Source organism: Chelonoidis abingdonii, chromosome 1 (assembly GCF_003597395.2).
Source record: "Chelonoidis abingdonii isolate Lonesome George chromosome 1, CheloAbing_2.0, whole genome shotgun sequence".
Classification (NCBI taxonomy): domain Eukaryota; kingdom Metazoa; phylum Chordata; order Testudines; family Testudinidae; genus Chelonoidis; species Chelonoidis abingdonii.
In genome coordinates this window covers 71,581,421-71,607,325 of record NC_133769.1, presented here as the reverse complement: position 1 = coordinate 71,607,325, position 25,905 = coordinate 71,581,421, and the positions used below count along the sequence as shown (strand labels likewise).

General features: G+C 44.1%; 1 protein-coding gene across 1 annotated transcript in view; it reads right to left on the bottom strand.

Annotated features, from left to right (window-relative positions):
* TPH2 (tryptophan hydroxylase 2) overlaps positions 1 to 25,395 on the bottom strand; it is a 100,992-nt gene extending 75,597 nt beyond the window's left edge. Inside the window, exons 1-5 of the mRNA XM_075066496.1 lie at positions 25,254 to 25,395; positions 10,168 to 10,320; positions 8,315 to 8,498; positions 8,115 to 8,215; positions 493 to 560 (exon numbers count right to left, since the gene is read on the bottom strand). Coding sequence (XP_074922597.1) covers positions 493 to 560; positions 8,115 to 8,215; positions 8,315 to 8,498; positions 10,168 to 10,320; positions 25,254 to 25,358 — 611 coding nt within the window. The 5' untranslated portion in view covers positions 25,359 to 25,395. The remainder of the gene's footprint in view (positions 1 to 492; positions 561 to 8,114; positions 8,216 to 8,314; positions 8,499 to 10,167; positions 10,321 to 25,253) is intronic.
* Positions 25,396 to 25,905: the final 510 nt, after the last annotated feature.

Sequence of the window (25,905 nt, the reverse complement as noted above, 5' to 3'; positions counted from 1 at the left end):
ATTTTCTGACTATCCGCTCTAATAGTGCAAACACTTTGTATGATGCTGCCCTCTAGTGGCTGTTCCGGAGGGAGAAAAGGGTTTCCCAGTTGTAGTGGGGGAATTCTTCTTTGGCTCAAGTGCTAGAGGTCTGTGTTCTGGAGTTAAAAGACCAAGGTTCTACGCCAATTATAGGAAGTGTCTGTGTCCATGGCACATGGATTAATTTCATTATAGGATATGCAAACATTTGTAAAATAGCTCCTTACATTAAACTGGCCAGGTATATAATGGTGAAAATGTAGCACTTAGCCTCTAAATGCCCCACTTGCTTAGAATTATACTGAAAATTATAGGATTTCAAGCTTTTGGTTTGTCATCTGTAACATATGCTAAACCGGTCAAAGTTCAATGGCTCACTTGTCTTTTCCAAAACTTCCTGCTAACAGAATTAAGTGGAGTGGAATTTTTTTCTAACATAGCAGCACAGAAAAGAAATATACCAGTACTTACTATTTATAACTCATGGCAACATCCACAAAATACTTTCTTCTTTGCCGATATACATTGTCCTTAAATCCCTTAAGAAAGTAAGACAAGATTAATTTATAGCAAAGACAAAGAAAATCAGCTGCAAGAATTTTAAAATAAATCATTTAAGTGTTTACTTAGTGTTTAATTATATTGTTTTCTGATTAACAGCATCTATTTTAATGTGGAGAAAAATAAACTAGTGTCACATTTCCTCCAAAAGGAACATTTCCAGGAGAGGTGCTGTGCACTAGTGTCATCATACAGCCAAAAATATTAAGTATGGGAAAACTGGTTATGACTCAACTTCAGCCCACCCAAACGCCTCCATGACCTGACTGGAGTCTCCCAAGCAGGCAAAAATCTGGATGCTAGGCTCATGCATCACACTTCTTTCATGGCTTGAAAATTAAAGCATCTCAGAATTCATGAAGAGTTTGTTTTGAAGATACTACTGTGATGGCCACCATCTTGGCTATCATGCTGGCAACTGAACAAAAAGCCTCCAGAGCTACAGCTTGAGCTAAAGTCCTGTAACTGGTTTCAGAGTAGCAGCCATGTTAGTCTGTATCCACAAAAAGAACAAGAGTACTTGTGGCACCTTAGAGACTAACAAATTTATTTGAGCATAAGCTTCATCGGATGCATGCAGTGGAAAATATAGTAGGAAGATATTCTATACACACACACACACACACACAGAACAAGAAACAATGGGTGTTACCATACTCACTCTAACGAGAGTGATCACTTAAGGTGAGCTATTACCAGTAGGAGAGAAAAAAAAATTGTAGTTGTAAAAATTGTGGTAAAAAGTTTCTCTCTCCTCTGCTGGTAATAGCTCACCTTAACTGATCACTCTTGTTAGAGTGGGTATGGTAACACCCATTGTTTCATGTTCTCTCTCTGTGTATATATATCTTCCTACTGTATTTTCCACTGCATGCATTCGATGAAGTGGGCTGTAACCCACGAAAGCTTATGCTCAAATAAGTTTGTTAGTCTCTAAGGTGCCACAAGTACTCCAGGCCTGTAACTGTGGCTGTAATGGACTTATTTTCTTTGAGGATCAGCCACAGAGGGAGGTTTGTGTAACGTAAACACGTGTAGGCTATACCACTTTCCATTACTCTAAACTATCTCCTTTTTATATACAAATCACTCAGACACACTTCAGTTTTCAGGCTAACTTCAAGGGCAAGATTGGAGTGGGTTTAAATTTAATTTCAAACAGGCATACCAGCCCAGAAACTATATTTGCACTCACCCCACTCTCCCCCATCACTAGGCATGGACAAAAAACACAAAAATGATAGGAAAATGGCTGTTGGTCCACATAGCTTCAATTCATAGATTTCATAGCCAGAGGGACTATTTGTGATCATCTAGTCTGACTTCCTGTATAGCACAGGCTAGAGAACTTCCCTAAAACAATTTCTATAGCAGAGTTTTTAGAAAAACCTCCAATCTTGATTTTAAAATGGTCAGTGATGCAGAATCCCACTTGACCCTTGGTAAATTGTTCCAATGGTTAATTATCTTCACTAATACAACTTATTTCTAGTCTGAATTAGCCTAGCTTCAACTTCCAGTCATTGGATCATGTTATAACTTTCTCTGCTAGACTGAAGAGCCCATTATTGAACATTTGTTCCCATATAGGTAATTATTGATTGTACTCAGGTCACCTCTGACCTCCCCTTTGTTAAGCTAAATAGATTGAGCTCTTTGAGTCTATCACTATAAGACATGCTTTTTAATCCTTTAGATCAATCTCATGGCTCTTCTCTGAACCCTCTCCAGTTTATCAACGTCCTTCTTGAATTGTGGACACCAAAACTGGACACAGTATTCCAGCAGTAGTTGCACCAGTTCCAAATATGGAGGTAAAATAACCTCTCTATTCCTACTCAAGATTCCCCTGTTTATGCATACCAGGATCACATTAGCTCTTTTGGCCACAGCATCACACTGGGATGTCATGATCAGCTGAATACCTATCATGATCCCCATACCTTTTTCAGAGTCACTGATTCCTAGGATAGAGTTTCCCCTACTGCAAGTATGGCCTATATTCTTTGTTCCTAGATGCATATAATTACATATTAAAATGCATATTGTTTGCTTGCCTAAGCTTCCAGAAAATTTTGGATTTCTAGCTATCATGGGGCTCCCAGCTGCAGCTAGTGCACTCAGAGTGGCAAGAATCAGCCACTATAAAGTGCATGAATGCACACGTGTGTGTACACACACGTCCTTCTAGGGGATGTAGGAGAGAAATCAAAAGGGATTGTGAAAACATTCAAGCCTCCTACTCTCAAGCACAGCCCAAGGCAGCAGAGGCCTTGCAACATCATTCAGATGTTTGGAGGACACATTTTGCCTTTGTTCCACTGGCATGACTTATCTAGCGTACATCTAGAGAGAAAGAACATAAGAACATGGGTAAGGAATGGTGTCCCTAACCTCTGTTTGTCACAGGGTGGAGAAGAATGGCAGGAGAGAGATCACTTATTATATGGAAAATTATGGAAAAGGTTTCATACAGGCATAAAGTTGTTGATCCTTACTGGAGTTACCTTGACTGTTTAAAACCTTTATGAAGCAAGTGCTGAGTTAAAAAGTTGCAGACTTTGGATCAATGGTTAGGGGGATACCTTTTCCCTCTTTTAAGAGAGGCAAATGGTTTTGTAGGCCCACGTAGAAAGGGACAGATGGCAGTTTGTTGTGACTCAAGAGCGTGTCACATGTAACAAAATTCTGTTCCTGTTAACTGGTTAACAGGACTGGTCCTAGAGCTCAGAGGATATTTCTACACTGGGGTGAGGAACCTACAGCCCACAAGCTGGATCCAGCCCACTGCCTGATTTCATCCAGCCTGCAGCAAGTCTCCATGCCATGGGCGAGAAGCCCCAAGGCTTGGCATCCCTCTATGGGGCTTGAGCCACAAGCCCCAGCTTACCCCACTGGAGGCAGAAGCTAGGGTTTCCAGGCCATTAAAAGTCCAGTTGGCTCTGCGCAGCTCCCGCAAGCAGCTGACATGTCCCTGCGGCCTCAAGGCACAGGTGCAATCAGGGAACCGCGGCAAATGGGAGCTGCAAGGGCAGCACCTGTGGGCGCAGACAGTGTGCACCGTGCAGAGCACCCTCGCCACACCTCTGCCTTGGGGCTGCAGGGACATGCTGGCCGCTTACGGGAGCAGTGCTAAGCCAAGGCAAGCAGGGAGCCTGCCTTAGCTATGCTGAACTGCTGACTGGGAGCCGCCTGAGGTAAGCGCCACCCAACTGGAGCCCGCACCCTGAACTCCCTGACCCAGGTCAGAACACCCTTCTACACCTCAACTCCCTCCCAGAGCCCTCACCCCCCGCCCCCGCAGCCCAACCCTTGCCTCAGCTCTGAACCTCCTCCTGGAGTCTGCATCCTGCTCTCCAACCTGCATGCCAACACCCTGCCCCAGTCCTGAGCCTGCTCCCACATTCCAAACTCCTTAGCCCCAGCCCAGAGCCCCCTCCTGCACCCCAACTACCTCATCCCCAGCCCCACCCCAGAGCCCACTGTGATGTGTCATTCCATATTCTTTATGAAAATATGCTTTTATGGTTTGACATAACTACAATATACTTTGTGCAAGATGTCTCGTGAGATATCATTGGAAAGGTTGTGATTTACTGAATGCAATTATCCTATTTGTATGCATGTATCATTTCTATATCTGAAATTAGGAATATTGACTATGTACCTATAGTTTAACTATGTTACTTTCTGTGATGCCCCCTGCTAACACTTCAGGTACGACAATGAAAAATCCCAACAGTGCTGATGGCCTATCAGCAAGAGACGATGGACTGTAAAAGAGATTAGTCTTCCTGTGAATGTGTGGGTCTGCCTGTGAAGAATGGCTCCAGGGGCCCTACAGAGGCATGTGACCAAGTCACCTGACAGTGGAACCCATTTTGAATTCTGTACTTTTCCACAAGAAGCTGGGGTGAAAGTCAAACTAGAAAACAAAGGACTCCCGCCTTATGCAAATCCTATTTAAGGGTGGAGAGTGAGGTAATCCAGGTCATCACTTCTCCCCTGCTACTGCACCCAAGATGACTGTTGGAAACAACTAAGACTGAAGTGGGGGAAAGAACTGGACCCAGGCTGGAAGGGCGCCTGGCCTGTAACAAAAATTATCAGAAACACATTTAGGGTGAGAATTTACATGTAACCAGTTTCTTTAGTGTATTAAGCTTAGTTTGCATGCTGTTTTATTTTCTTAGTAATCTGCCTTGTTCTGTCCACTACCTCCTTAGCTACTTAAAATACACCTGTTATAGTTAATAAATTTATTTCTGGTTTACAATATAACCCGATTTATGTGATTTCTAACTTGGGGGGCATACCCTCCTCCACACTGAGGGAAGAGGCAGATTTCATATAATTTTGGATTTGTACTCCAAGGGGGGTGGGGGGGACATCTGAATGCTGTGGCAAGGCCCTTAAGCTGAGCCTTCTCAGAGCGTATCTCTGTCTCTCTGTGCAGCTGGCTGAGGCCCTGCTTGTGTGCTTGGCTGGGGAGCCTAGCCCAGCAAGACCAGGTAGAAGGGGGCCCAGGCTGGCAGAATAATCTGCCTCAGTGGCGTCCCAGCGTGAGGTGACATCACAGGGAGTCCAACCTGTCACACCTACATCCCCAGCTGAAGCCCTCACCCCTACTCCCTGTCCCAGAGCCCCCTCCCAAACCCTGAACCCACTTCTGCCCCCACCCTGGAGCCTAGGGGAAGACCTGAGCTTCTCCCTCCCCTCCCAGGGTTGTGTGTGGCCTGAGACTGATATTTCTGTGGGTCAGTGGCCCCTGCTAGAAAAAAGGTTCCCCATCTCTGGTCTGCATGACAGTGTAAGCTTAGCGGTAGTAGAATTTGAATGAGCAGATCCAGGGTTTATGGGGCATGTGCAGAAATTTAATTGACTCCCCTCCTCCTCCCAGCTCTGGTAGAAGCTCACTCTTCCCTCCCTGCCTCTCTTCCCCCTGCCCTGGCTCCTACTTCAGCAGGAGCTTACTTTTCCCTCCTTCCCCCGCACCCCAGTAGAAGCTCGTTCTCCTCCCCAGGTGACAGGGAGAGTGAGCTCCTCCTAGCCTGTGGCCCCAGGGCTGGAGGAGTTCTGTGCCCCCAACAATCATTGGGAAGGTCCATGCCCCTACTTGCTCCACCCCACTCTGCAGACCCCTACAGGGTTTGTGAACCTAGTGCTTGAGTGCCTACATTCATTTGTAACCCTAGGTTAAGAATTTTTTAATCCAAATCTGGGGCTCCAGCATCTACAATGCATTAGGCAGGTCTAAGTCCCACTACCGATAGTCAAGACTTGCCAGTGCTCTCCCAAAATGTGGCCGGTTCTACCGCTTTGTTCATGGTGCAGTGTGGGAAAACTTGACTGTCCACTGAACTTGACTATCAGAGGACAAAGAAAGTCAGTCCATTGGATTGTGGGATACTTTTGGTGGACTCCCAGGCACGGGTCTAGTGGGGCCAGCCCAGTGCCTTGACTTGACTTGACTCAGGCTCAAACCCTCCACTCCCATGTGGTCCTGGGACACTAGGTCCAAGTGCTGAGTAAGCATGATGCGTCTGCAGACAGAAGTGGGATTAGACTTGAGCCTGAGTTCAAACTCTGGTCTTACTGCAGTGTAGACATACCCACGGTGGCCTTGTGCTGCCCCTGCATGGGGGGTAGTTCTCCATGGCCCTTTATGACTCCTGTATGTCCCCTATACACTCCAGAGAGGGGTCAGAGAAGGGACCAGAAATAGTCTATGGGTGTCCATCAGTAGGTTTTTTTCCATTTCTAAGTCCTAGCTTTGTGTGTAGGATTACAAATGTGGTATAAATTATGCCCGAGTTTTCTAAAGCAAAACACATACTCTGCTTTCATGTCATGCAAATGTTTTTTTCATTATCTATAAAACTAAGGTGATCTGCAGAAACCTGCCTTATGTATTCAGTGTAGACACCAGCTCAAAATATAAAACAATATTAAGTTGATGATTGTGATGGGTCACGTGAGGCTAAAATGCTTCTATTTGAAGCAAAGTTACTGTTAGTGGCTGAAAGTATTCTGCAGATTTGAGAGTTTCCAAAGATGCAGACTTTTATCCTTGTCCATGATAAGGAAGTGCACAGAATTACTCAGGATTTTAGGGTATGCACCCCCTTGGGGAATGATCCAATACAGCAGCCTTCAGCTATTGTGAACTACATAAATGTAAATTAAACCAGGTGTCAAGAGTTCCTAGGGACTGATACAGAAGCCTGTGTTCAGCAAGGCACAGGGAAACCCTAGTAATGTCTCAGCCTCGTCCACAACATAGGTAATAGGGAGGGGCTGACACAGCAGTTGATGTGATGGTTCTATATTCTTATAAGATCCCCTAACTGAGGTGATCCTGCCTACAGTATAGGGCCACTTTGCACCAAAAGCACAGCAGCCTCGATACAGGGGAGAATCCACGACAAGTCTATAACATGACTCTGAACTACTGGTAGTAACATGTGAAACAGTAATTTTTCCAATGAGTGTTATATCTTACAGAATGTTTACCACCACCACCCCCAGTTACTAAATTCAAATGCTCTATATAGTCCCTCTCCCCATTCTGAAAACCAAAATAGAAGCAAGCCATCCAAAATATTGTGGAAAGTTTTTGATTGTTTCCATTCACTTTGATGATTGCCCCTCTATTAGAGCAGTGAAAATGCAGATGATATAAACAGAGGAGTTTCTTCTAGTAGCCTATCATTATAGTTCATTCTTAAGGTCTCTTAGGTTAGGCATATGCTGAAGAAAACCATGAATGAATGAAAACAAATAATTACTAAAGGACTCATAGTCCTTAGCTTTAGATTTGGAATATCTAGACATTACCAAGGTACGAAATAGGGACTTCTACACTGGCACTGATTTCAGAAAGCAAAGTAAGAAATGTATCCATGCACTGTATTCATACTGAGATTGGAGTGTATTGTGCTATTGTACCTTGTAACTATCCCCTAGTTTGAGGGTGAGCATTCTTTCAAATGCTTTGTTCTCCTACACCCACATTAAATAAAAATTCATATCAGTGTCCATATTCTTTGATTTGTGGCAGAACCTAAGTTTACAATAACCCCAGCTGTTTAGAATATCAAAGTTTTTATCCTGCATCTATTTAACAAAAAAACAAAACACAAAAAAACAAAAAAAAAACCAAACAAACAACCACATGAATGCAGTGTATAAATGGGGATCAAGAGTGATTTTGGAGTGCCTCAGTTTGTCTCTCCCAACTTGAGAAACTGAATGAATGCATTCAATGACACCCTTTAAAAGGGACCTGATTTTCGTAAAGTGCTAATCACTCACCTACTGAAAATTAGGTCCCTTTAAGGTGCCAAAAAAAAGGCCCCCCCAGTATCACTAATCAATTTTGAAAATCTTTGCCATAGTGCTTATAACTCGACTGATTAAACAATATGAATAATTATCTATAAAATTATTTTTAAATTCTGTTGTGGATAACAAATTGCCCTGCAATTAGGATTTAAAATCCAAATAAGATAATGACTTTATTTCACGCTTACTGGGTGATCTGCATCCAGCTCAGAGCCATACATTAGAACTCTCTGTGAACATTTGTCTAATTCAGCAATCTTCCTGGGGAACCAAGGGACACAATCAAGCTCTGTGGAAGACAGAGTGGAAATTGAAAATATTAGAGAGGGTAAGACTGGTGTGGTTCCTAAATGAAATGTTTACTAATTTCTAAATAAAGCAGCCTTACCGTCTTCATCAGTCCAGATGTTTTCTGGTGGATTAAGAGTTACGATGTTAGTCTGAAACTTTAGTGACTGAATTAGTTCATTAAATTCTTTCTTACTGCAGTCACAGTCCACAAAAATTTCTACCTCTGAATTCCTCCTCTTGGATTTTCTTGATTCAATGTGAACCATACTCACATGCTTCTCCTATGGGAAGATGAAACATTGGACATTGTTTATACATAAATTTATTTCAAAAACAAAATTGGTAGCATGAATTTCTGTTAAATATATTTTTAAAGTAATAGAAGTTTACATTCAAAATACTCAGCCTACAACTAAATGCATAGTACTGTTAAAGAAAAAGTTAAAGAAAAAAATGCTGCTAGCTTAAGGTAAAAATTGTTCTCTCTCATTAGCTGGCTATGATAACTATAATATTCAAAGGGGATTTCAATATGATTTACCAAGACCATCTTTTACAAGGAATATTACGTTCATTGTTTTAAAAACAATACAATGCTACACTGATATCAAAGGTAGATATAAAATATTCAGTGCATTGTCAGTGTTAATTTCAGTATATTTTAGTTTTTCCAACTAAGAACACAATTGGTACAAGAAGCTGCATTTATTCAATCTCTCTCGATAAGCTAAGAGAACATTTATTTTGTTATAATTATAAATTTCTCATCTATCTTTTTTGTACTAATTATGAATGACCTGGAATAAGAGTAACAAAACGAAAGTCCAGACCAACTGATTGTCTAGAATAATGACCCTGGCAAGATTTACAACCCTCAGTGAATATGGGTGTCAAAATGGCTTAATCATTAATGATGTCTTCCCGTGATAGAACTCTCCCACCACAACTGCTGATCTACAAATGGGTGTCAAGAAGAGATTGCAAAGCATTCATAATGATTTCTACTTTTGCATGCATGAGGCACAAACCTGTCAAACAATCCATTATTTTTGACTTCCTTCCTCCTCACCCATTCAAGGATGCCAAATCTGAAGAGATCTAGGCTGCTATCTACACTTGGCCCCTACACGGTATGTATTTTCATTCTACGTAAAATTCACCCCAGGGTAAAGGGCCAAGCACAAGTTTCTGGCAGTCCCTGTGCACCTTCAGGGGCTTAAATGGTGTACAGTTTTTCCTCTGGCCTCCTACACAAGGGTATGTTTCAACCTTGGTTAATACATTTGATCTAATACTTATGTTCACAATCAAAGAAGTTTCCACCCTGATTACTTGTTATAAACTCAATAAGATATTTCAGTACATGTATTCTGGTATTGAATGCATATCTAGTTGTATTAGTGGCGTTTCCCCTGGCACTATCCCTACTGGCACATCACAGCCTCACTCCTATAACTGATAGCATCTGGATAGCCTGCTGTGCTAGCACTCTGCCCATATGCAATCAACTGTATCAGGGCCTTAATGTGTATTAAGGCTTCATAATTCCCATTTTACTGCCTAAGACCCTGATCCAACAACAAACATAAGCACATGCTTGACTTTAAGCACATGAACAGTCCTTCTGGAGTCAACATCCACATTAGAGTCAATGAGATGATTCATGCTTAAAACTTAAGCTCAAGTTTTAGTGCTTTGCTGGATCGGAGCCTTTGACAGCTAGAACTTTAAGAACATGAGCAGTCCATTCATTTAATGGGGACTACATATGTGCCCAAAGTCATACACATGCTTAAAGACTTTGCTGGATTGGTTAGTAATCAAATGGAAAGTAAGTGTTATTGCACATGCTTCTTTGACTTCAGCGGAGCTACACCAGTTTACAGCAGGTGACAGTTGACCCAAATGCCCCTAACCTTTCCAATAATTAGAATGATTTGTAATATTTACCTGGAAGAGTCTGAGAGCTTTCACCAATCCACCAACTTCATTTTTCAAGGAAAACACTACAGCTGTCTTTCCGCTTTCAGAAACTGATTCACTTTTGCCGTTTCCTTTACTCCCTTTCTCCTCATCATTTTTACCAGAACTGGCTCTGTTTGGCTGCAAGAAAGTAGATACAAAATACAATAGTTTCCAATGCGTATTTCTGAAAAATATCAAATATTCCTTTCACACAGACAGCTTTTGTCAGAAAACTCCTGAATTAAAGTGATCCAGACTATAAAAAAGGGTAAGCAGCATATTCAAAGTCAGAAAAGGTAATAGGCAAATATCAGAGACATAAGAGACCAATACAGAAATATGACACAAATCATGACACCATTAAAGTAATGTTACTATAGGTAATAAAAACTGGATGGAATAATTCCTCACCTAGCTAAATTGTTGTAGCTCTGACTGCAGTGGAGCTGTGCCGATTGACACTGATGATCTGGCTCAGAATTTTGAAATCATTTGAATTGTCCGTAAAAGCCACAAGCAGAAACTTCATATTCTCCGTTGCACTAGATTCAACGTTGCAACCTATTTTTCGTTGCTCCTAATGAACTAAAAGCTATTCTCTTCCTTTTTAATTTGTATAATCAGTGATGTTTAAGCTCTGTCTATCATAAAAAAAATCTGAATTAACTGAACCTTTTAAAAAAAATTAATCCAACTAAGTTTCACCTCCTGAGAACAGTCTATTTATCCCAAAGGAGCATTTCCTTTTTTATTTTTACACTGTTGAGCTTCCCAAACCCGTAAGATTCTCTTTGCACTGAATTTCCTTCTAAATTTTCCCATAGTACAATATCCACAGCTTAAAGTATTTTTGAGATGACTCTAAGTAGTCCATCTAAATCAAGATCTTGAGTAATACGGGCCAAGATTCTCAAAAGTGACTAGCACTGGGTGTCGTGTTTGACATACCTGAATGCAGACAGATCTTCAGAGGGCATATATTCTGCACTTTATGAAAATCAGACCCCTTTAAAAGTGTTTCACATGTTTGCAACCAAAAAACATGACTATCTTGGCCACAGTGTTCATTTCAGATTTTATTGTTCATTGGCAAATTCTGCTCTTGAGATAAAAACAATGAACCAGTGATTTAGGGAAGGGGGAGCCAACAATCCAGGAGGGCAACTAACAAGGTCTGAAACATTTAAAGCCATGTTCAAACTGTTCAAACAAACAAACAAACAAACAAACCCTATTTTTAAGAATTGGTGGGAACCCTGAGGCAGATCGCCTCCTTGTTTCCATCAGATCCTCCAGTGGAGCTATGTCAATTTACTCCAATTGAGGATTTGCCCTGAGTCCCAAACACAGTGTTCAAAAGCAGATTTAATAAGATTCTGCCTAGTCCTCGTTGACCAGGCACAGTATTTAAAACTTACTTTATGCTAAATCCTTTTAAAATTGGATCAGATCCTTTCTAAAATAAATCTCCATTGCTGACAACAAGGACTAATCTGTAATTGACAGTTTCAGTACAGACAGTTCAGTGCATCTAGACTAACCAAGCTGAACTGATTTAAGTTTTACCCCCAGGCTAGTTCATACTAGCAGTGTCCTAAACCATTTAAGTTACAATATCTTCTGGGTAAGTAGCCTGCAATTCCCAGGTCAGTTCCCAGAAGCTAGACATTCTGGAATATGTCACACAGCCACCATAAATGGCGGGAAGGTAGAGAGATGACAACTGACATGCAGGGCTGACTCTAGCCATTTCGCCGCCCCAAGCACGGCGGCACGCCACGGGGGGGCGCTTTGCTGCTCGCCGGTCCCGTGGCTCCAGTGGACCTCCCACAGGCTTCCCTGCGGGGGATCCCGTGATCCCGTGGCTTCAGTGGACCTCCCGCAGGCGTGCCTGCGGATGCTTCACCGGAGCCGCGGGACCAGTGGACCCTCCGCAGGCATGACTGTGGGAGCTCCACCGGAGCTGCCTGCCGCCCTCCCGGCAACCGGCAGAGCGCCCCCTGCGGCATGCTGCCCCAAGCACGCGCTTGGCGCGCTGGGGCCTGGAGCCGGCCCTGCTGACATGTTTCAGTTTCTCTGAGTCCACACTGGCACTAAAGCAGTACAAGCTGAATCAGATAAACTTTAACTGGTTACAAAACTAATAAATGGTTAGAATAAGCTACAGTTTTTAATTAGAGTTTTTGTAAATCATCTGGGGTGTTTTTGTCTGTGTGGACCCAGACATCCATGGTTCGCTGCTCCCGGCCAATGGGAGCTGAGGGCGGCAGTGCAAATGTAAACAAACGGTCTGGCAGCCTGCCAGCAGATTACAGACTGCAGGTTGCCCATCACTGTCCTAGAGGCTTTAGCCAATTTAATTTCTCTAGTGATGACTTTGAGTGTCAGCAACAAGTGCAGGGGCACCAGTGCTGCATGCAGTTTAGCAAGAAACTAGGCTCGCACACAGTTTTTTTTGGCCAGTCAACACTTATTTGAATCCAGTTTATCTAGAGCTTGTAGAAAGGGCCAAATGGTTCAATAGCCATGTGTGGGCCTAGTTCCCTATTTTATGCACAAACAGTTTTAAACAATGTCTGGCTCCATATTGGGCGATAGGACCGTCTGAAATCAATCCAGCTGGAACTATGTTTAGATTGTGTCCACACTTAATGGTTAAAACAGTTTTATAACATGATTAAAAGTCAAGTGTAGACAGGGTCTGCATGAGTTTGCACCTATGAAACGGATCAACCCATTGTCTTTAGCTAGCAAGCCTCTTTAAGGCCCTGATTCAGGAAAGCACACAAGTGCATGCTTAACTTGTAAGGCTCCAATTCAGGAGCACATATTTCATGTTTGTTTTTAATCTTTTTTTGTTATACTTAAACATTTTTTTCCAATTATTATTCGGGAGATAACTTATGTCAAGCATGCAGCCTACATGTGCTTTGACAAAAATGCAATTTTTAATTTTGCAGTCTATTTTGTGTCCATTTTTAGAACGAAAGTACAGAGAAGCAGGTTAATTAACTTCCCAATCCTGAAAGGTGCTCAGCACCAATTGATGTCAGTGGGAAATGATGGTACTCAGCACTTCCCAAGATTGAGCTCCCTGAGTTCCTGTAATTGTGTCAAATGGATAATATCTTAAGTATCTGCTGAAAGCCACCATTCAGCCTGTGAAAACTAGATGAGCTAATCATTATGAACATCATAGAAGAAGCTGAGATACTGTGAGAATTAATCTTATTAGCAATGCAGGTTACTACTGTATGTGATTAAATAATGACTTGTAGATGTTTTTTCCTAATGATGATGCCGTATTATTGTCAGGAGCAAGTGCAAGTATTCAAGAAATCATAGAGTTAAAGCAGAATCCTAGTGAAGAGAAACACTAAAACATCTTATATAGGCAATAGAACAGATTCATTCCATTTAGTGATATCAACAATGCCAATAAAACAGGTAGAATGAGTAAACACTTAAATATTCATATGATAGTAGCACAAATAGGAATATTTCGTCTTTACTATAAAGACAATGGGTCAAATTCACAGCTGGTGTAAAATGGCATAATTCCAGTGAATCCAATAAAGCTATGCTGATTTACACTAAGAGGGTCTGACCTCAAATTTTCCACAGGAGATACATTTTACAACTGTAAATATACAACTCTCTCTCTCTCTCTCTCTGTTTTACTATTAGTTATTCAAGTGTCAAAGTAGATTAATATGTATGAAGTATGTTAGCATTGTAAATACAAAAATATATAGATAGCATGTGTTTACAATCATGTTGGGGAAAAGAAGACCACCTCTGTACTTTGATCAGACAGCCTGAGGCACCTTTATTGAAATAATACAACTGTGCACAAGTGGAGGTCAGCGTTCTCCCATGCAGGGATGGGCTGGCCTCCTGAGCATGCTTCTGCTCCAGCTTATATAGCTACAAACCGCAAATTAGCATATTTCATTAAATCATTTGTTATACCTTTTAATGGTTCTATATTTCATAAACAATTAGGTAATTGCCTTATTTGATACACAAGCAACTCCTATACACTCATTAAAAATGCAAGCTACTGTGTTTCATTTCCGTAAGACAGCTCCCTCTGACAGTCAGGCGGCCTTGACTGTTCAGATACCCCTACTTGCGGTTTTGTTTGGCAAGCTATGTGGGCCTATTTGGGGTCCTTGTGACCTGTGTCTAGTTCCCCAATTCCGGCCAGATGGCTTATATGCTGATAAATCGTCTTCTCTATCCTTATTAATATGTCGTTAGTACATGCATCTATTTTTATCAAATAGTGATTGAAGCAGGCTGTCTGCATTTAGTCGGGTTGTTAGAAACTTCCATTGCCTCCTGTTAATGCTAGTAGTTTGTTAGGAGTAATAAGAGACTAGGGGCCTTTTTCCCTGCACAACTCCCTCCTTTTTGATGCCTTATCACAATTTATTAGGCAATCAAATACCTCCTCAGAATATTTGGCAGGTGTGAAGGGGAACTGTGCGGAGTTGGTGAGTTCTGAAGGTTTGAGAACGAGACAGTATCAGGAGCTAAAGAATCATAGTATTGTTCGTCGGGGGAAGGGGTGACATCTCGTAAGGGGTGAAGGGCTAAGACTTGTGGCATGGGTGGAGTGTTTGAACAGACAGCGGTAGGGCAACAGCTTTTACAGCACGGGCAGACACCATAATAGGCTCCAAATATTCAGAATGCTCCGGACCCTGCAAGAACCCAGATATACCATGGACGGCTAGAGGGGTTAGAACCTTTGTAAGTTGACACACATATGTCGGTTTGTACACGAGGAGTGGACACTAAATGAGCGGTTTGGAAGCATTGAGACTACCTTGATATATAGTCTCAATGTAATGGACCTGTTCTGTAATGGAAATGGATTGGACTTTTGGTAAAAGAGAAGTAATGCATTGAATCGGTCAACAACAAGACGTCCAATCAAGGGAACTTGAAATTGGAGGGAACTAGTGATATGTCCTTCTGACTGGCCAGTAGAGAGTATGCACTCCGGAGGCCGTCTTAATATTAAAAGCCACATCATGCTCTCCAGAAGCATTTACACTAACACATACCATCAGTTGTTCGAAAAGGTTGGGAAGCGAGGTTTTGGAGGGCCCTTGCCTTGCCAACAACACGGTGATGGACAGTAACACTTCCCGGTTGTAATTGTCGAATACATTGGAGCTGTGGGGGTTGCAAGGGCAGTAGGTCCAAAGGTTGCCTAATCCTATCCATAAAATCTGGGGTTATTGCCGGGACTGACTAAGAAACGGTTTGGGCCATTTGGAGGTTTAATTTTCCCAAACATCTCTATGGAGTACCCAGTCCCACAGACAACCAACCATGGACCCTGGAGGACGCGATAAGCAGGGGCCCAGTCCTTTCACAGGTCAGTATGCCTGGAAGGAGCACTGTGAGAGCCAACATTTCCAGCCAGAGAATTTCCAAGCATGTCTCCAAGGCCACACAATCGGGTGGTATACCTGAAGCGTTAGTAAGGGCAGTGGGCCAAGTCTGGTGATCTAAATTCCTCTTTATAGAGGCGAGGTTGACATTAAGAAAATCTTATACCTCGGAACATGAGTGGTCCACTGCAATGCCTTCCTGCCGCTGTGCGTTCTGTAGGGATCATTTGTTTAACAGATCCTCGGTGATAGCAGTTAGAGTAGAGATTATATGTAATTCTCCCACTCCGCTTTTACATTGGTCAACTGTGCCCCAACATAAATCCTGGCAGCCTGTTCTAGAACACCCCAGTCTCCCCTCATTGCTGCTGTGATTTTAAAATAGTCGCAAGCTGAAGCAGCTGTGTTTTGCTCCTAATACTAAAGTATCTGCAATGTCCTTTTTTCTTAAGGGACTTAGTCCACGTTAGTTGTTGCATTAACCGAAGGGCAGCGCCTTTTGAGCAGTTAGAATAAGTCGCTGCCAATCTGAAAATGGGCCAAAGGAAGAGAGAATCGAATTGTCCAAGGGTGGCATTTAATATGGTCCATTTGAATCGCTGACATGTCGGGTGTATCCTCCTGGTTCATACACAATGTTTGTTTCCTCAACTGGATACCTTGTGTGTTAGTGAAATATAGTGGAGTGGGATGGTTGTATACTGTATAAGAGTGCATGTGATGTTCTCAACGAGAGGGAATCTTTCTTCACATGCAAAATTTACTGTAACAGGACCAATATCTCTGTTAATTTTACAGCAGTTTCGGATTAATTTGTGTGACGCAGAAAGCACTCTGGTCCTTGCTCACCGTGAGTATAACAAATGCCCTGGAAGTAGTAGATATAGTCTATATTTGGTCCCCATTTAGACACAAATAGAGGGTTTTCTAGGTTGCTCGTTGGATCTGCAGTTATGTTTCAAAGGTGATATATACTGTCCCAAAGGATATTCATTCTATTACCCGTTCGTACATATCACCTGGACCACAAGAAACATCTAGAGGCATACAATAGGAGTATAAATCGCTAGAAGAGAAGGTCTGGCGCATTGCAATATTAGTGGAGGCGGTGTGTGTGGGTATTTCTGAACGTGGTGGTGGTCTTCGTGGGAGGTGCTCTGTGGTGAGGAGTTGATATGACTTGGAAGGGGAGGGGTTGTGGGGGGAACATGGGAGGCTGCTAAGTTATCTAATAGCTCAGGGATAGTACACACGGTCGGCACGGAACCTGGCCGATCTTGACAGTCCTGTACTGGGGTAAACCTAGAATCCATTTACCCTACAAAACCATGATTCTTCCCCACATTTTCCTCCCTGCCAGCCATACTATTGACCGCCTTTATACATTGGCAATTTTTAACATCTCCAACCGTGAGTCGCTTGGGTTTTTCAGTTCTGGAGAACACTTGGGTGCTTCTTTTTTTTCGCATGGAAAATCCAAATCCCCCTTTTCCACTATGGTAGGTGTTGGGGCTCTTCAGTAGAGGGAAGAAGTTTTCTCGTCGCTTCGCGATGGTCATAGAAAATAAAAAGGAATCATAACAGTTCAACACAAACATAGGAACATAAGGACAGAATAAACCATATGGAAGGCATTAACCATTTCCGCACTAAGGCTGTTTCCTTGATCTTTTGTCTAGGATCAGCCTAGGGCCTTGTGTAGTTTTTTTCCTGTCCTTTCCTGTCTTCTCCTGAGGTTATATCGGGTTCTTGGTAAGGAATGTCTGTTATTTCTGAGTGTTCCACGGAGGGGACAAAAGGCTCGCAAGTTGGGTCGAGTGGTCGGGGGTCCCCTTTTTGCAGTGGGGCGTGTATCCAATAGGAAGTCCTTTGCAATTTTGACCGCTGTATGCGTGGTCAGTAGAACCTGGTATGGCCTTGTCTCACCTAGGATCCAATGAGGTTTTGCGTGGAACACTTTACAGCAGACCCAATCACCGGTTTGAGGAGATTGACACGCTTGTATTCCCGGGGTCTGGGCAATGCACTCTGGACCTGCGAATGAATAACTTTGACATAGCGAATTAAAGTTTTTGCAATATTCCAACACAGTATATAATCTTAGCTGCTGTAATTCTAGAACTTTAAGTGTGGTACTGGTGGGACATGGTTACTTGCTCATGGGTCTTGCCATGAGAATTTTCTATGGGGATAGTCCGATGAGTCCTACTTGGGGTACCTTCCTCATCTTGCATTAGAACGTTAAAGGAAGTGCAGTCTGGCCATTTAAGGCCTGTTTCTGCGCATAATTTGGCCCAGTTATTTTCAGATCTCCATTTTTTCGTTCTACTGCCCCAGCACTTCTAGGGGGTGAATCAGAAGGCGACCAGTGTAGGTGTTTGCCTCGAATTATGGAGAGAGCCTTGCAGATATGTCGTGAACACCTTGGCCAGTAAAATGAGTGCCTCTGTCCTAATTTATTGAGGCAGGAATTCCAAATCGAGGAAATAAAATCCTTTAATAGTTTTTTTTGCTAAGTGAATGGCATCAGCTTTTGCGCATGGGTATGCCTTCTATCCATGTGGAATACATGCACACACAACGACCAACTACATTACATCATGATAAGCGCACAGCTATGTGTGTAAGATTGTATGAATAGTCAATCTGGATGTTAACAAAAGGTTCCCCAAGGAGGCGGGTTTGGACCGCTTGGTTAGTTTGAACAGTGGGCCCTGATTATAGGCAGACAGAATGGAACTAAGAACGCAATTTAGTGTTGGGCCACACTTGAAAACCTTAGGAGCATAACCAGTGCTTGGCCACAGAACAATTCATCCCCTCCTTGCCTACATGGCAAGCCCACTGTCAGGGTGTCCGTTCGAGCTTAACGTAGGGAAGTAAGCCATGGGTTGCTACACGGCAGCCGGTTCTGGAGCGTTGCCACAAGGGCATCTGCTGGAGTGTACTGAGCAACCCAGATTGTGTCCAGGTTCCTTCTCCTCTGGTGGTGCTTGATCTGTTGTCTGCTAACTTCTGTGGAATCGCTGGGGAAGGAGGCTGGGATGTGAAGAAGTGTCCTCAGGGGCCGAGAACCCAGAAGGAAACGGGCGCCTTGCCTGCGGCAGCATTTCCGCCAGGGCATTTCCTCAGTAACATCGTGGCAGGGTTTCAAATGGGCAGAAACATTTCACTAATGGCAATGGTAGCGGGTAACTGTAAGGCGCACGAAGAGCGTTAACGTATGGCGTGGCTTATAGGGGTCCTGTAGAAGTAAGGAAACCTATATTTCACAACTGCCCGTAATCATGTACAACCCGAAGGCATATCGAGAGTCAGTATAAATAGTAACAGAAACGCAGCTGCTAGCAAACAGGCTCGATAAGGGGAAGAGTTCCAGCACTTGAGCAAGATCGGCCGTGGGCAAGGGAATAAGCTTCCACAACACGTTTGGCTGCATATGCTATATCCGGCCACTAATTGGCCGCTTGTATTTCTCAAAACAAGAACCATCCAAATAACAGCAGCTCAGGATTTTGGCAACGAACGTCCAAGCCAGATCGGCCTTGTGGAGACATTCCTCAGTTATGGCATATGCAATCAACTGGGTTCTCCATCCTGTGCATGGCAGAAGTGGAAGCTGGGTTAAGCACAGACACCTAGTTAAGGTAATGAATTCGCGCATTTAACAGAAGCATTTCAATTAGTGAGTCGACGAATTTCGAGAGAATGTTTGTGTTTCCTTTCAGTAAGAAAAGGAGCAGTGACAGCATGTGGCACTGCAACAGTTTAAAGATTTCCTAGTATGAGCGAAAAGTGAATCGCTTCTAACTAGCGTGCAGCGCTGCACTGATCTGAGCAGGTGGGAGAGCTGCCTGTTTACCCGAATCCAGAGAATAACTGAAAATGCAACGGGTCTGCTTTTCTCACCTGTCGCGGGTTGAAGTTAAGACTCCCAAAGCAGTACCTTCCTTTTGCGTGACAATATGAGTGAATGGTTTCTTCATATCCGGGAGTCCTAAAGCAGAGCTTTGTCAGAGCATTTTACTTGTGTAAAGGCTTCTCTGTCTTGGGTGACAGGGAATAGGGTCGGTAACGTTATTTAGAGTTAACTTAGTAGTGGTCGGACAAGGGTGCATAGCCAGGATCCATTGTTCGACAGTTATGTATCCTAGGAACGGAACCTCGCATCTGTTTCTTAGTGACTGGCTTAGGAATCTTTTGGATAGCTAGGATTCGGGAAGGAGATAAGCTGCGTTTTCCAGCAGAAATATCATGGCCAAGGTAGTGGACCATAGGAAGGCAGAGCTGCAATTTTGCTTTAGAAACTTTGTGACCCCTTTGGGCCAACGCTTGGAGCAAGACCAGTGTGTCAGTTTTAGAGGCTTCTACAGACTCAGAGGCTAACAATAAATCATCAACATATTGAACTAAAACGGATCCCATAGGAAACTGAATGTCATCTAGATCCTTTTTCAAGAACTGAGAGAATATCGTGGGAGACTCAGTATAACCCTGTGGCAGTCTAGTCCAGGTATATTGAGCTCCCTGATAAGTAAAGGCAAAAAGGAACTGACTATCTGGATGAATCGGGATAGAGAAAAAGGCAGAACATAAATCAATTACAGAGAAGTAGCGCGCTGTCGGAGGTATACAAGAGAGGATGGTGGCGGGATTTGGTACCACCGGGAATGAGGGACAAACAGCAGCATTTATGGCTCTTAAATCCTGGACAAACCGCCAGGTGTTTCTTCCCGGTTTTCGTACAGGCAAAATCGGGGAGTTGCATTCACTAACTGTCGGTATTAAACACCTTGTTCGAGTAATGATGTAATCACAGGGCGAATTCCTTCCTCTGCTTGAGGAGAAATGGGATACTGTCGAATTCGAGGTAACGGTTTTTCAGGGTTTAGACGAATTTTGACTGGTCGAGCAGAGCTAATACGCCCCACTTGATTGGCATGTTCTGCCCACAGTACGGGGGGACCTGTGCCAGCAGTTCCTGTTGCAACAAGGAAGGGCTGGGGCCAGTCTCCCCCCTCTGGGGCAGATACAGGGTGTAACAGGGCTAGTACCTCATTATGGACGGGATCAGGTACCTCCAAAAAACCCCGTCCGGGGAACAGAAAATAGTACAATTCAATTTGCATAGCAGGTCTTTACCGAGAAGATTTATGGGAGAACTAAGGGCTAAGTAGAAAGCATGGTCGCCGTGAGAGGCCCGATAGAGACAGATAAGGGAGATGAGACCGGGTGGGGGATAGGAGTATTCCCCACCCCAATGGCTGTTACTATCTCAGACGAGAGGGGAACAGAAGGAAATTCTTGTGCTCTCAGGGTAGATCTAGAGGCTCCGGTATCAATCAAGCAAGGGGTGACGGTACCATTGATTAGACACGAGACAGTTGGGCCAGTTTGATCCACTGGGAGAAGGGGGGCAACGACGACGTTATCAATCTCCTGGCATCCCTAGCAATCAAACAGAGGCGGGGGTGGAGGCGACTAGGGACTTGTCCAGTCAGTCCTCCTTGGTCCGGGAAACTGCCTGGGCGGGCGAGTGGGGCAATCCTTAAGCAGGTGTCCCACCTGCTTACAGTATTTACAATAGATTTTCCCTGCTTGTGGACAGTTTGTTCTCCAGTGGCCTTCCTGTCCGCAAGTGAAGCAGGCAGTTGGGCTCAACGGAGATGACGGGTTCGGTTACTTTGTTTCCCTGCTAGCACTGGAGCACGCCTAGGTCTCTTTTTACTCTCATCCTGCATAGTTCTAATCTGCAGGGCCATCAGTTTCGATTCTGTTTCATCTCTTTTTCTTTCTAATTGCCGGTAGAAGTGTTGTGCTGCGGCTATAATTTCCTCAACATTTTTTCCTTCCCAATCTACTACATTTATCTTTAACTGCTCTCCCACTCTAGGCAAGAGCCCTTGCACAAAGGCAGACACTAATGCCTGTCTTGCCGTTCTTTCTGCATTTTCAATCCCGAATACCTTTCAAACACTTGCTTAATACGTTCCATATAATCGGCTGGTTTTCACCCTTATTCTGCTTACAAGAGTTTATTTTTGTCCAATCTGTTTTTCTTTGGACAAACATTAAGGATCTCATTAATTAAGGCGTCTCTCCTAGCTACTAATGCATCGAAATGCGATCCAAATGGTCACCAAGAGGTGGCCATTGTGCTCGTTCGCATAAGCGAGTAAGGGTTTCTCGGGTATTATGGCAGTTAAGAGCTGGTTCATGTCAGCCCATGAGGGATTATAACATCGGACCAACATGCGCAATTGTTCTTGGAATTTGACAGGGTCTTCTCGTATCTTAGGAAATTTCTCTATGAGCTGGTATAAATCGCTTGGTGACCAAGGGGCATGCACAGTGACTAACCTTCATCATCCCCAGTGCCCGCAGCGGCCGGGCAACTTACGTAGGGGCATAAGTTTTGGCAGGTCTGGTGCGTGTTTCGCTGTCTTTGACCGGGTATTTTGGTATATGGCACTTAGGTCGTCTTCATTTCTGGGATTTTTAAGAGCTCTTTTATTCCTGCGAACCTATTTGATAAACGACGCAGGAGGTCGTCTATTGACGGATCGGGTTTTTCACTAGGATCCCCAGGGAGTTTCGCTAAGACAGCCTCGCAGTCCTCTCTAAAGGCCTGCACCTCCTGTAATTGTTGTTCAGGGGTCAACTCAGGGACGTTCGGGGACTGCTGTTGGCTCCAGAGGAAACATATGAGGTTCCCGGAGGGGTTTGGCAGTGGGAAGAATCAGTCGGGGCAGTGGAGGCTGTAGGAGCTTCCTGTGAACTGCTTCCCGAATCCAAACTGCCAGATAGCGAACGATAAGAAGGGGGGCCGGGCGAGGCCATTGCCTGCATTCTAGAAACAAATCAATTAGATCTTCCGGGGGGCGATGGGGCTGGCTTTTTCCCACTGGAAAGGGGCAGGATGTCGAGGGGCACAAAGGGACTATAGCTGAGACGGGATTTAACATGTCATTGGCGCTTTTTAACTTTTCCTGTGTGTCCTTTAACTGAGTTTTTAGTTTTTCCTGGGTATCTTTTAGGCTTCTAACCTTCGATTCCTGGCGTCTTTTCTCTGTTTCATCATGCCATTCCAGGTATGTGTCAAATTGTCCCTGGTGTACGGCATGGGCAAGAAGGGCACCTCGAAGGTGTCCGATTTTAATAGGGTCAAAACTACCCTCTAAAGGAAATTGTAGCTTCGGATCATTTTTGGTATATTGGTTCCATTTTTGCATATATTTACACGTCGACGGACCGCGGTGCACATACATGTAAGCGGCGGGGGTACCTTTTGGTGGGGCAGGAATCCCTTTGATTTGCTCTGCCCCCATCATCCAACTTTTCCTTCACCGCTATTTTACAAACACAAGTAGCCACACAGAACACACTCCCCAGTTTCAGAGCCACTCACCAAGGCTCATCGACAGGGGAAGCATCACAGGTACAGCACAGTTCTGCAACCTCAGCTGTGGGGCTTGCTTTCGAAACACTCCCGGTCACGAGCTTTCGCTTCGCAGGAGGTTCGGGGCGTCTTCCCACAGCTGTCACACTCTCCGGCCGCCCGGCCTTATACATTCACACAGGCGCCACCAAACTTTAACCACTAATCCTGGGTTTTTACACCCATTCCAAACCGGAAGGGTCGTTTCCCAGGGAGCCGGCTATCGGGACGGGATCGGGATCGGGTTCGGGCAGCGGGACACCTTTGCACTCCAGAGATTTCGGGATTCTTAGAAGGGCGTCTGGCTTGTCTGATTACACAAACGTGTTCGATCTCAGCTTGTGACTTACCCAGACCAGAGCCTACGGACCTCACCTCCACCAAACCCCATAGAGATTTCAAAAGGTCTCTTACCTCTTAGTGGGCCCGGGGTTGGGAGGGTCGTCCGCGGTCCTCCGGTCCAGGTAGCCCACCTGTGAGATCCGAGTCACGGCACCAAATTGTTGGGGAAAAGAAGACCACCTCTGTACTTTGATCAGACAGCCTGAGGCACCTTTATTGAATATACACCTGTGCACAAGTGGAGGTCAGCGTTCTCCATGCAAGGGATGGGCTGGCCTCCTGAGCATGCTTCTGCTCCAGCTTATATAGCTACAAACCGCAAATTAGCATATTTCATTAAATCATTTGTTATACCTTTTATGGTTCTATATTTCATAAACAATTAGGTAATTGCCTTATTTGATACACAAACTCCTATAACCTCTTAAAAATGCAAGCGTACTGTGTTTCATTTCCGTATAGACAGTCCCCTGAGTTGTTAGGAAACTTCCATTAGGCCTCCTGTTAATGCTAGTAGTTGTTAGGAGTAATAAGAGACTAGGGGCCTTTTTCCCTGACAATCATGAAGTGGTTGGTGTGACAACGCTTTAAAAATACCATGGGATCTGCTGGGTCTCCAGATCGTATTACAAAGATTAGTTTGCATCTTTCGATAGTATTTTTACCTGAGGAGACATTTTTAGCTACATATTTTTCTATATGCTATTGTATCTCTGCCAGTTGAGGAATCAAAACTCTAATATTTCAAAGCCAAATATGCACACTGTATTAAAATGCTGGACTAACCAATTCAGTGTAAATGTATCTGATTTGTAAACATTCTCAAAATAATTGGTCCCAAAGGTACAACTGGCACTGTAACGATAGACTGTGCTGTCCATGGAGCATCAGTTGCAAGATCAGGGTCTAATACAATGACTTAGGTATTTTCCTCTTATTGACTCTGATTAAACCAAACACTTAAGCACATGTCTAAATCTGAGAGTGCAAGTTAGTCCAAGTGACTCTGCTGGGACCATTTACACGGTTAACTTTAGGCACACACTTACTAACTAGCTGAATGAGGCCCAAACTCATTTACTATTGATTTTAAGAGTACTAAATATGGTGATTTGCTCTGATATTGCCTGTAGAGTTTAATAGGCTTTTTGCCATATTTTATCTGAAGACACGATACAAAAATTCTAGTGGTGATTAGGACTAGAAGGAATTGATCAAACCTAGTTACAAATAAACTGAATGTCATTCGATATTTTTAATTATTATTAAAACGCAAGACCAATATGTATCTTTCAGGGTGTCCCCGAGATCTGTAAACGATTTGTAGCATTAGCTTACCGAATAAAAATGACTTATTTAGAAGAATCTAAGAACAATATTATCTGCTTTGCCTCTCTATATTTGTGCTTGTTATTTTCCTTGCATGCTTGTTTTCTTTATTGTTTTTGCTGCTATCACCAAGTGTCTTTTAATTACTATTCTTAAATATTGAAACAAAGACTACAACAATTTTCCTTTCAAGAGTTCTCAGTCACTTCTGTTGCTTGCTTTGGAAACCAGGTACTAAAAACGGACAGAACCTTTCATACTACTTTTTGCAGTTAAAAAGCAAAAGCATTTAAAAAGCCCTAAAATACGGAGCACATGCCAGCCCACCAGCTGAGCACAAAACACATCCCAAGAGCGACGCGATGTTGCTGGTTTCCCCCTGTATATCTGTAGAACATCACTGGATGAGATGTTTACGCTCGGTAAGCACCGCGTGGGAATATGTACATACTTCAAACAGAGTTTGGGCGCACAATGTATGTTAATCAGAGTCAATCGTTATCAAGCACACGAATGCTCTGGGCAGCAGCAGCGTGACAGCCCGCGGTACTTACTGTCAGGTTGCCGAGTCCTTGGTGCTCCCCGGGCACGGCTGAGTCGAGGGAGAGCCCTCTCCTGGCCCAGTATTTACTGGAGAACATCATCATTGCGGGCTGCATGGGGACCCGGCTGCAGTTTTCTTCCGCCACAGCAGAGGGAACCGGCTGCAGACAGCGCGTGTGAGCTCTGCTCTGCCCAGGCGGCAGCGGCGGCTTTTATGCGCCTGGCAGGCCCGGCAGCTGATGGAAGCTGATAGGCTGGGCTCCTAAGTGGCTGGTGGCGGCGGGCGGATGCCGGCGGGGGTTCCCTGCGGCGGGAGCTGGTTCGCTCAGGCGCTGGCTGCGCTGCCCCAGCCCGGAGGAGCGGCCAGCAGGAGCCCAGCAGGGGAGCGGCTGGGTTAGGTTTTTAGACCGGTCCTGGGGGTGGCTTCACCTGCGGGTAAAGGAGCCCCAGCAATGCCCGAGCCGGCGTGACTGCTGAGCCGAGCCTGGTGAATGTCCCACTTGTGCCAGGAACCCCCGCTCCAGCCCGGGAGCTAATGGGGCTGCTTGTGGTGTGGAAACGTCCCGCAGCTGCTCACATCTGTGCTGATGCCCAGGGGGAGCTGTAGGAGGAGCCCAGCCCCCTCGCTGGGCTGCCCGACACCTGTGGGGCCCAGCCCCCTGC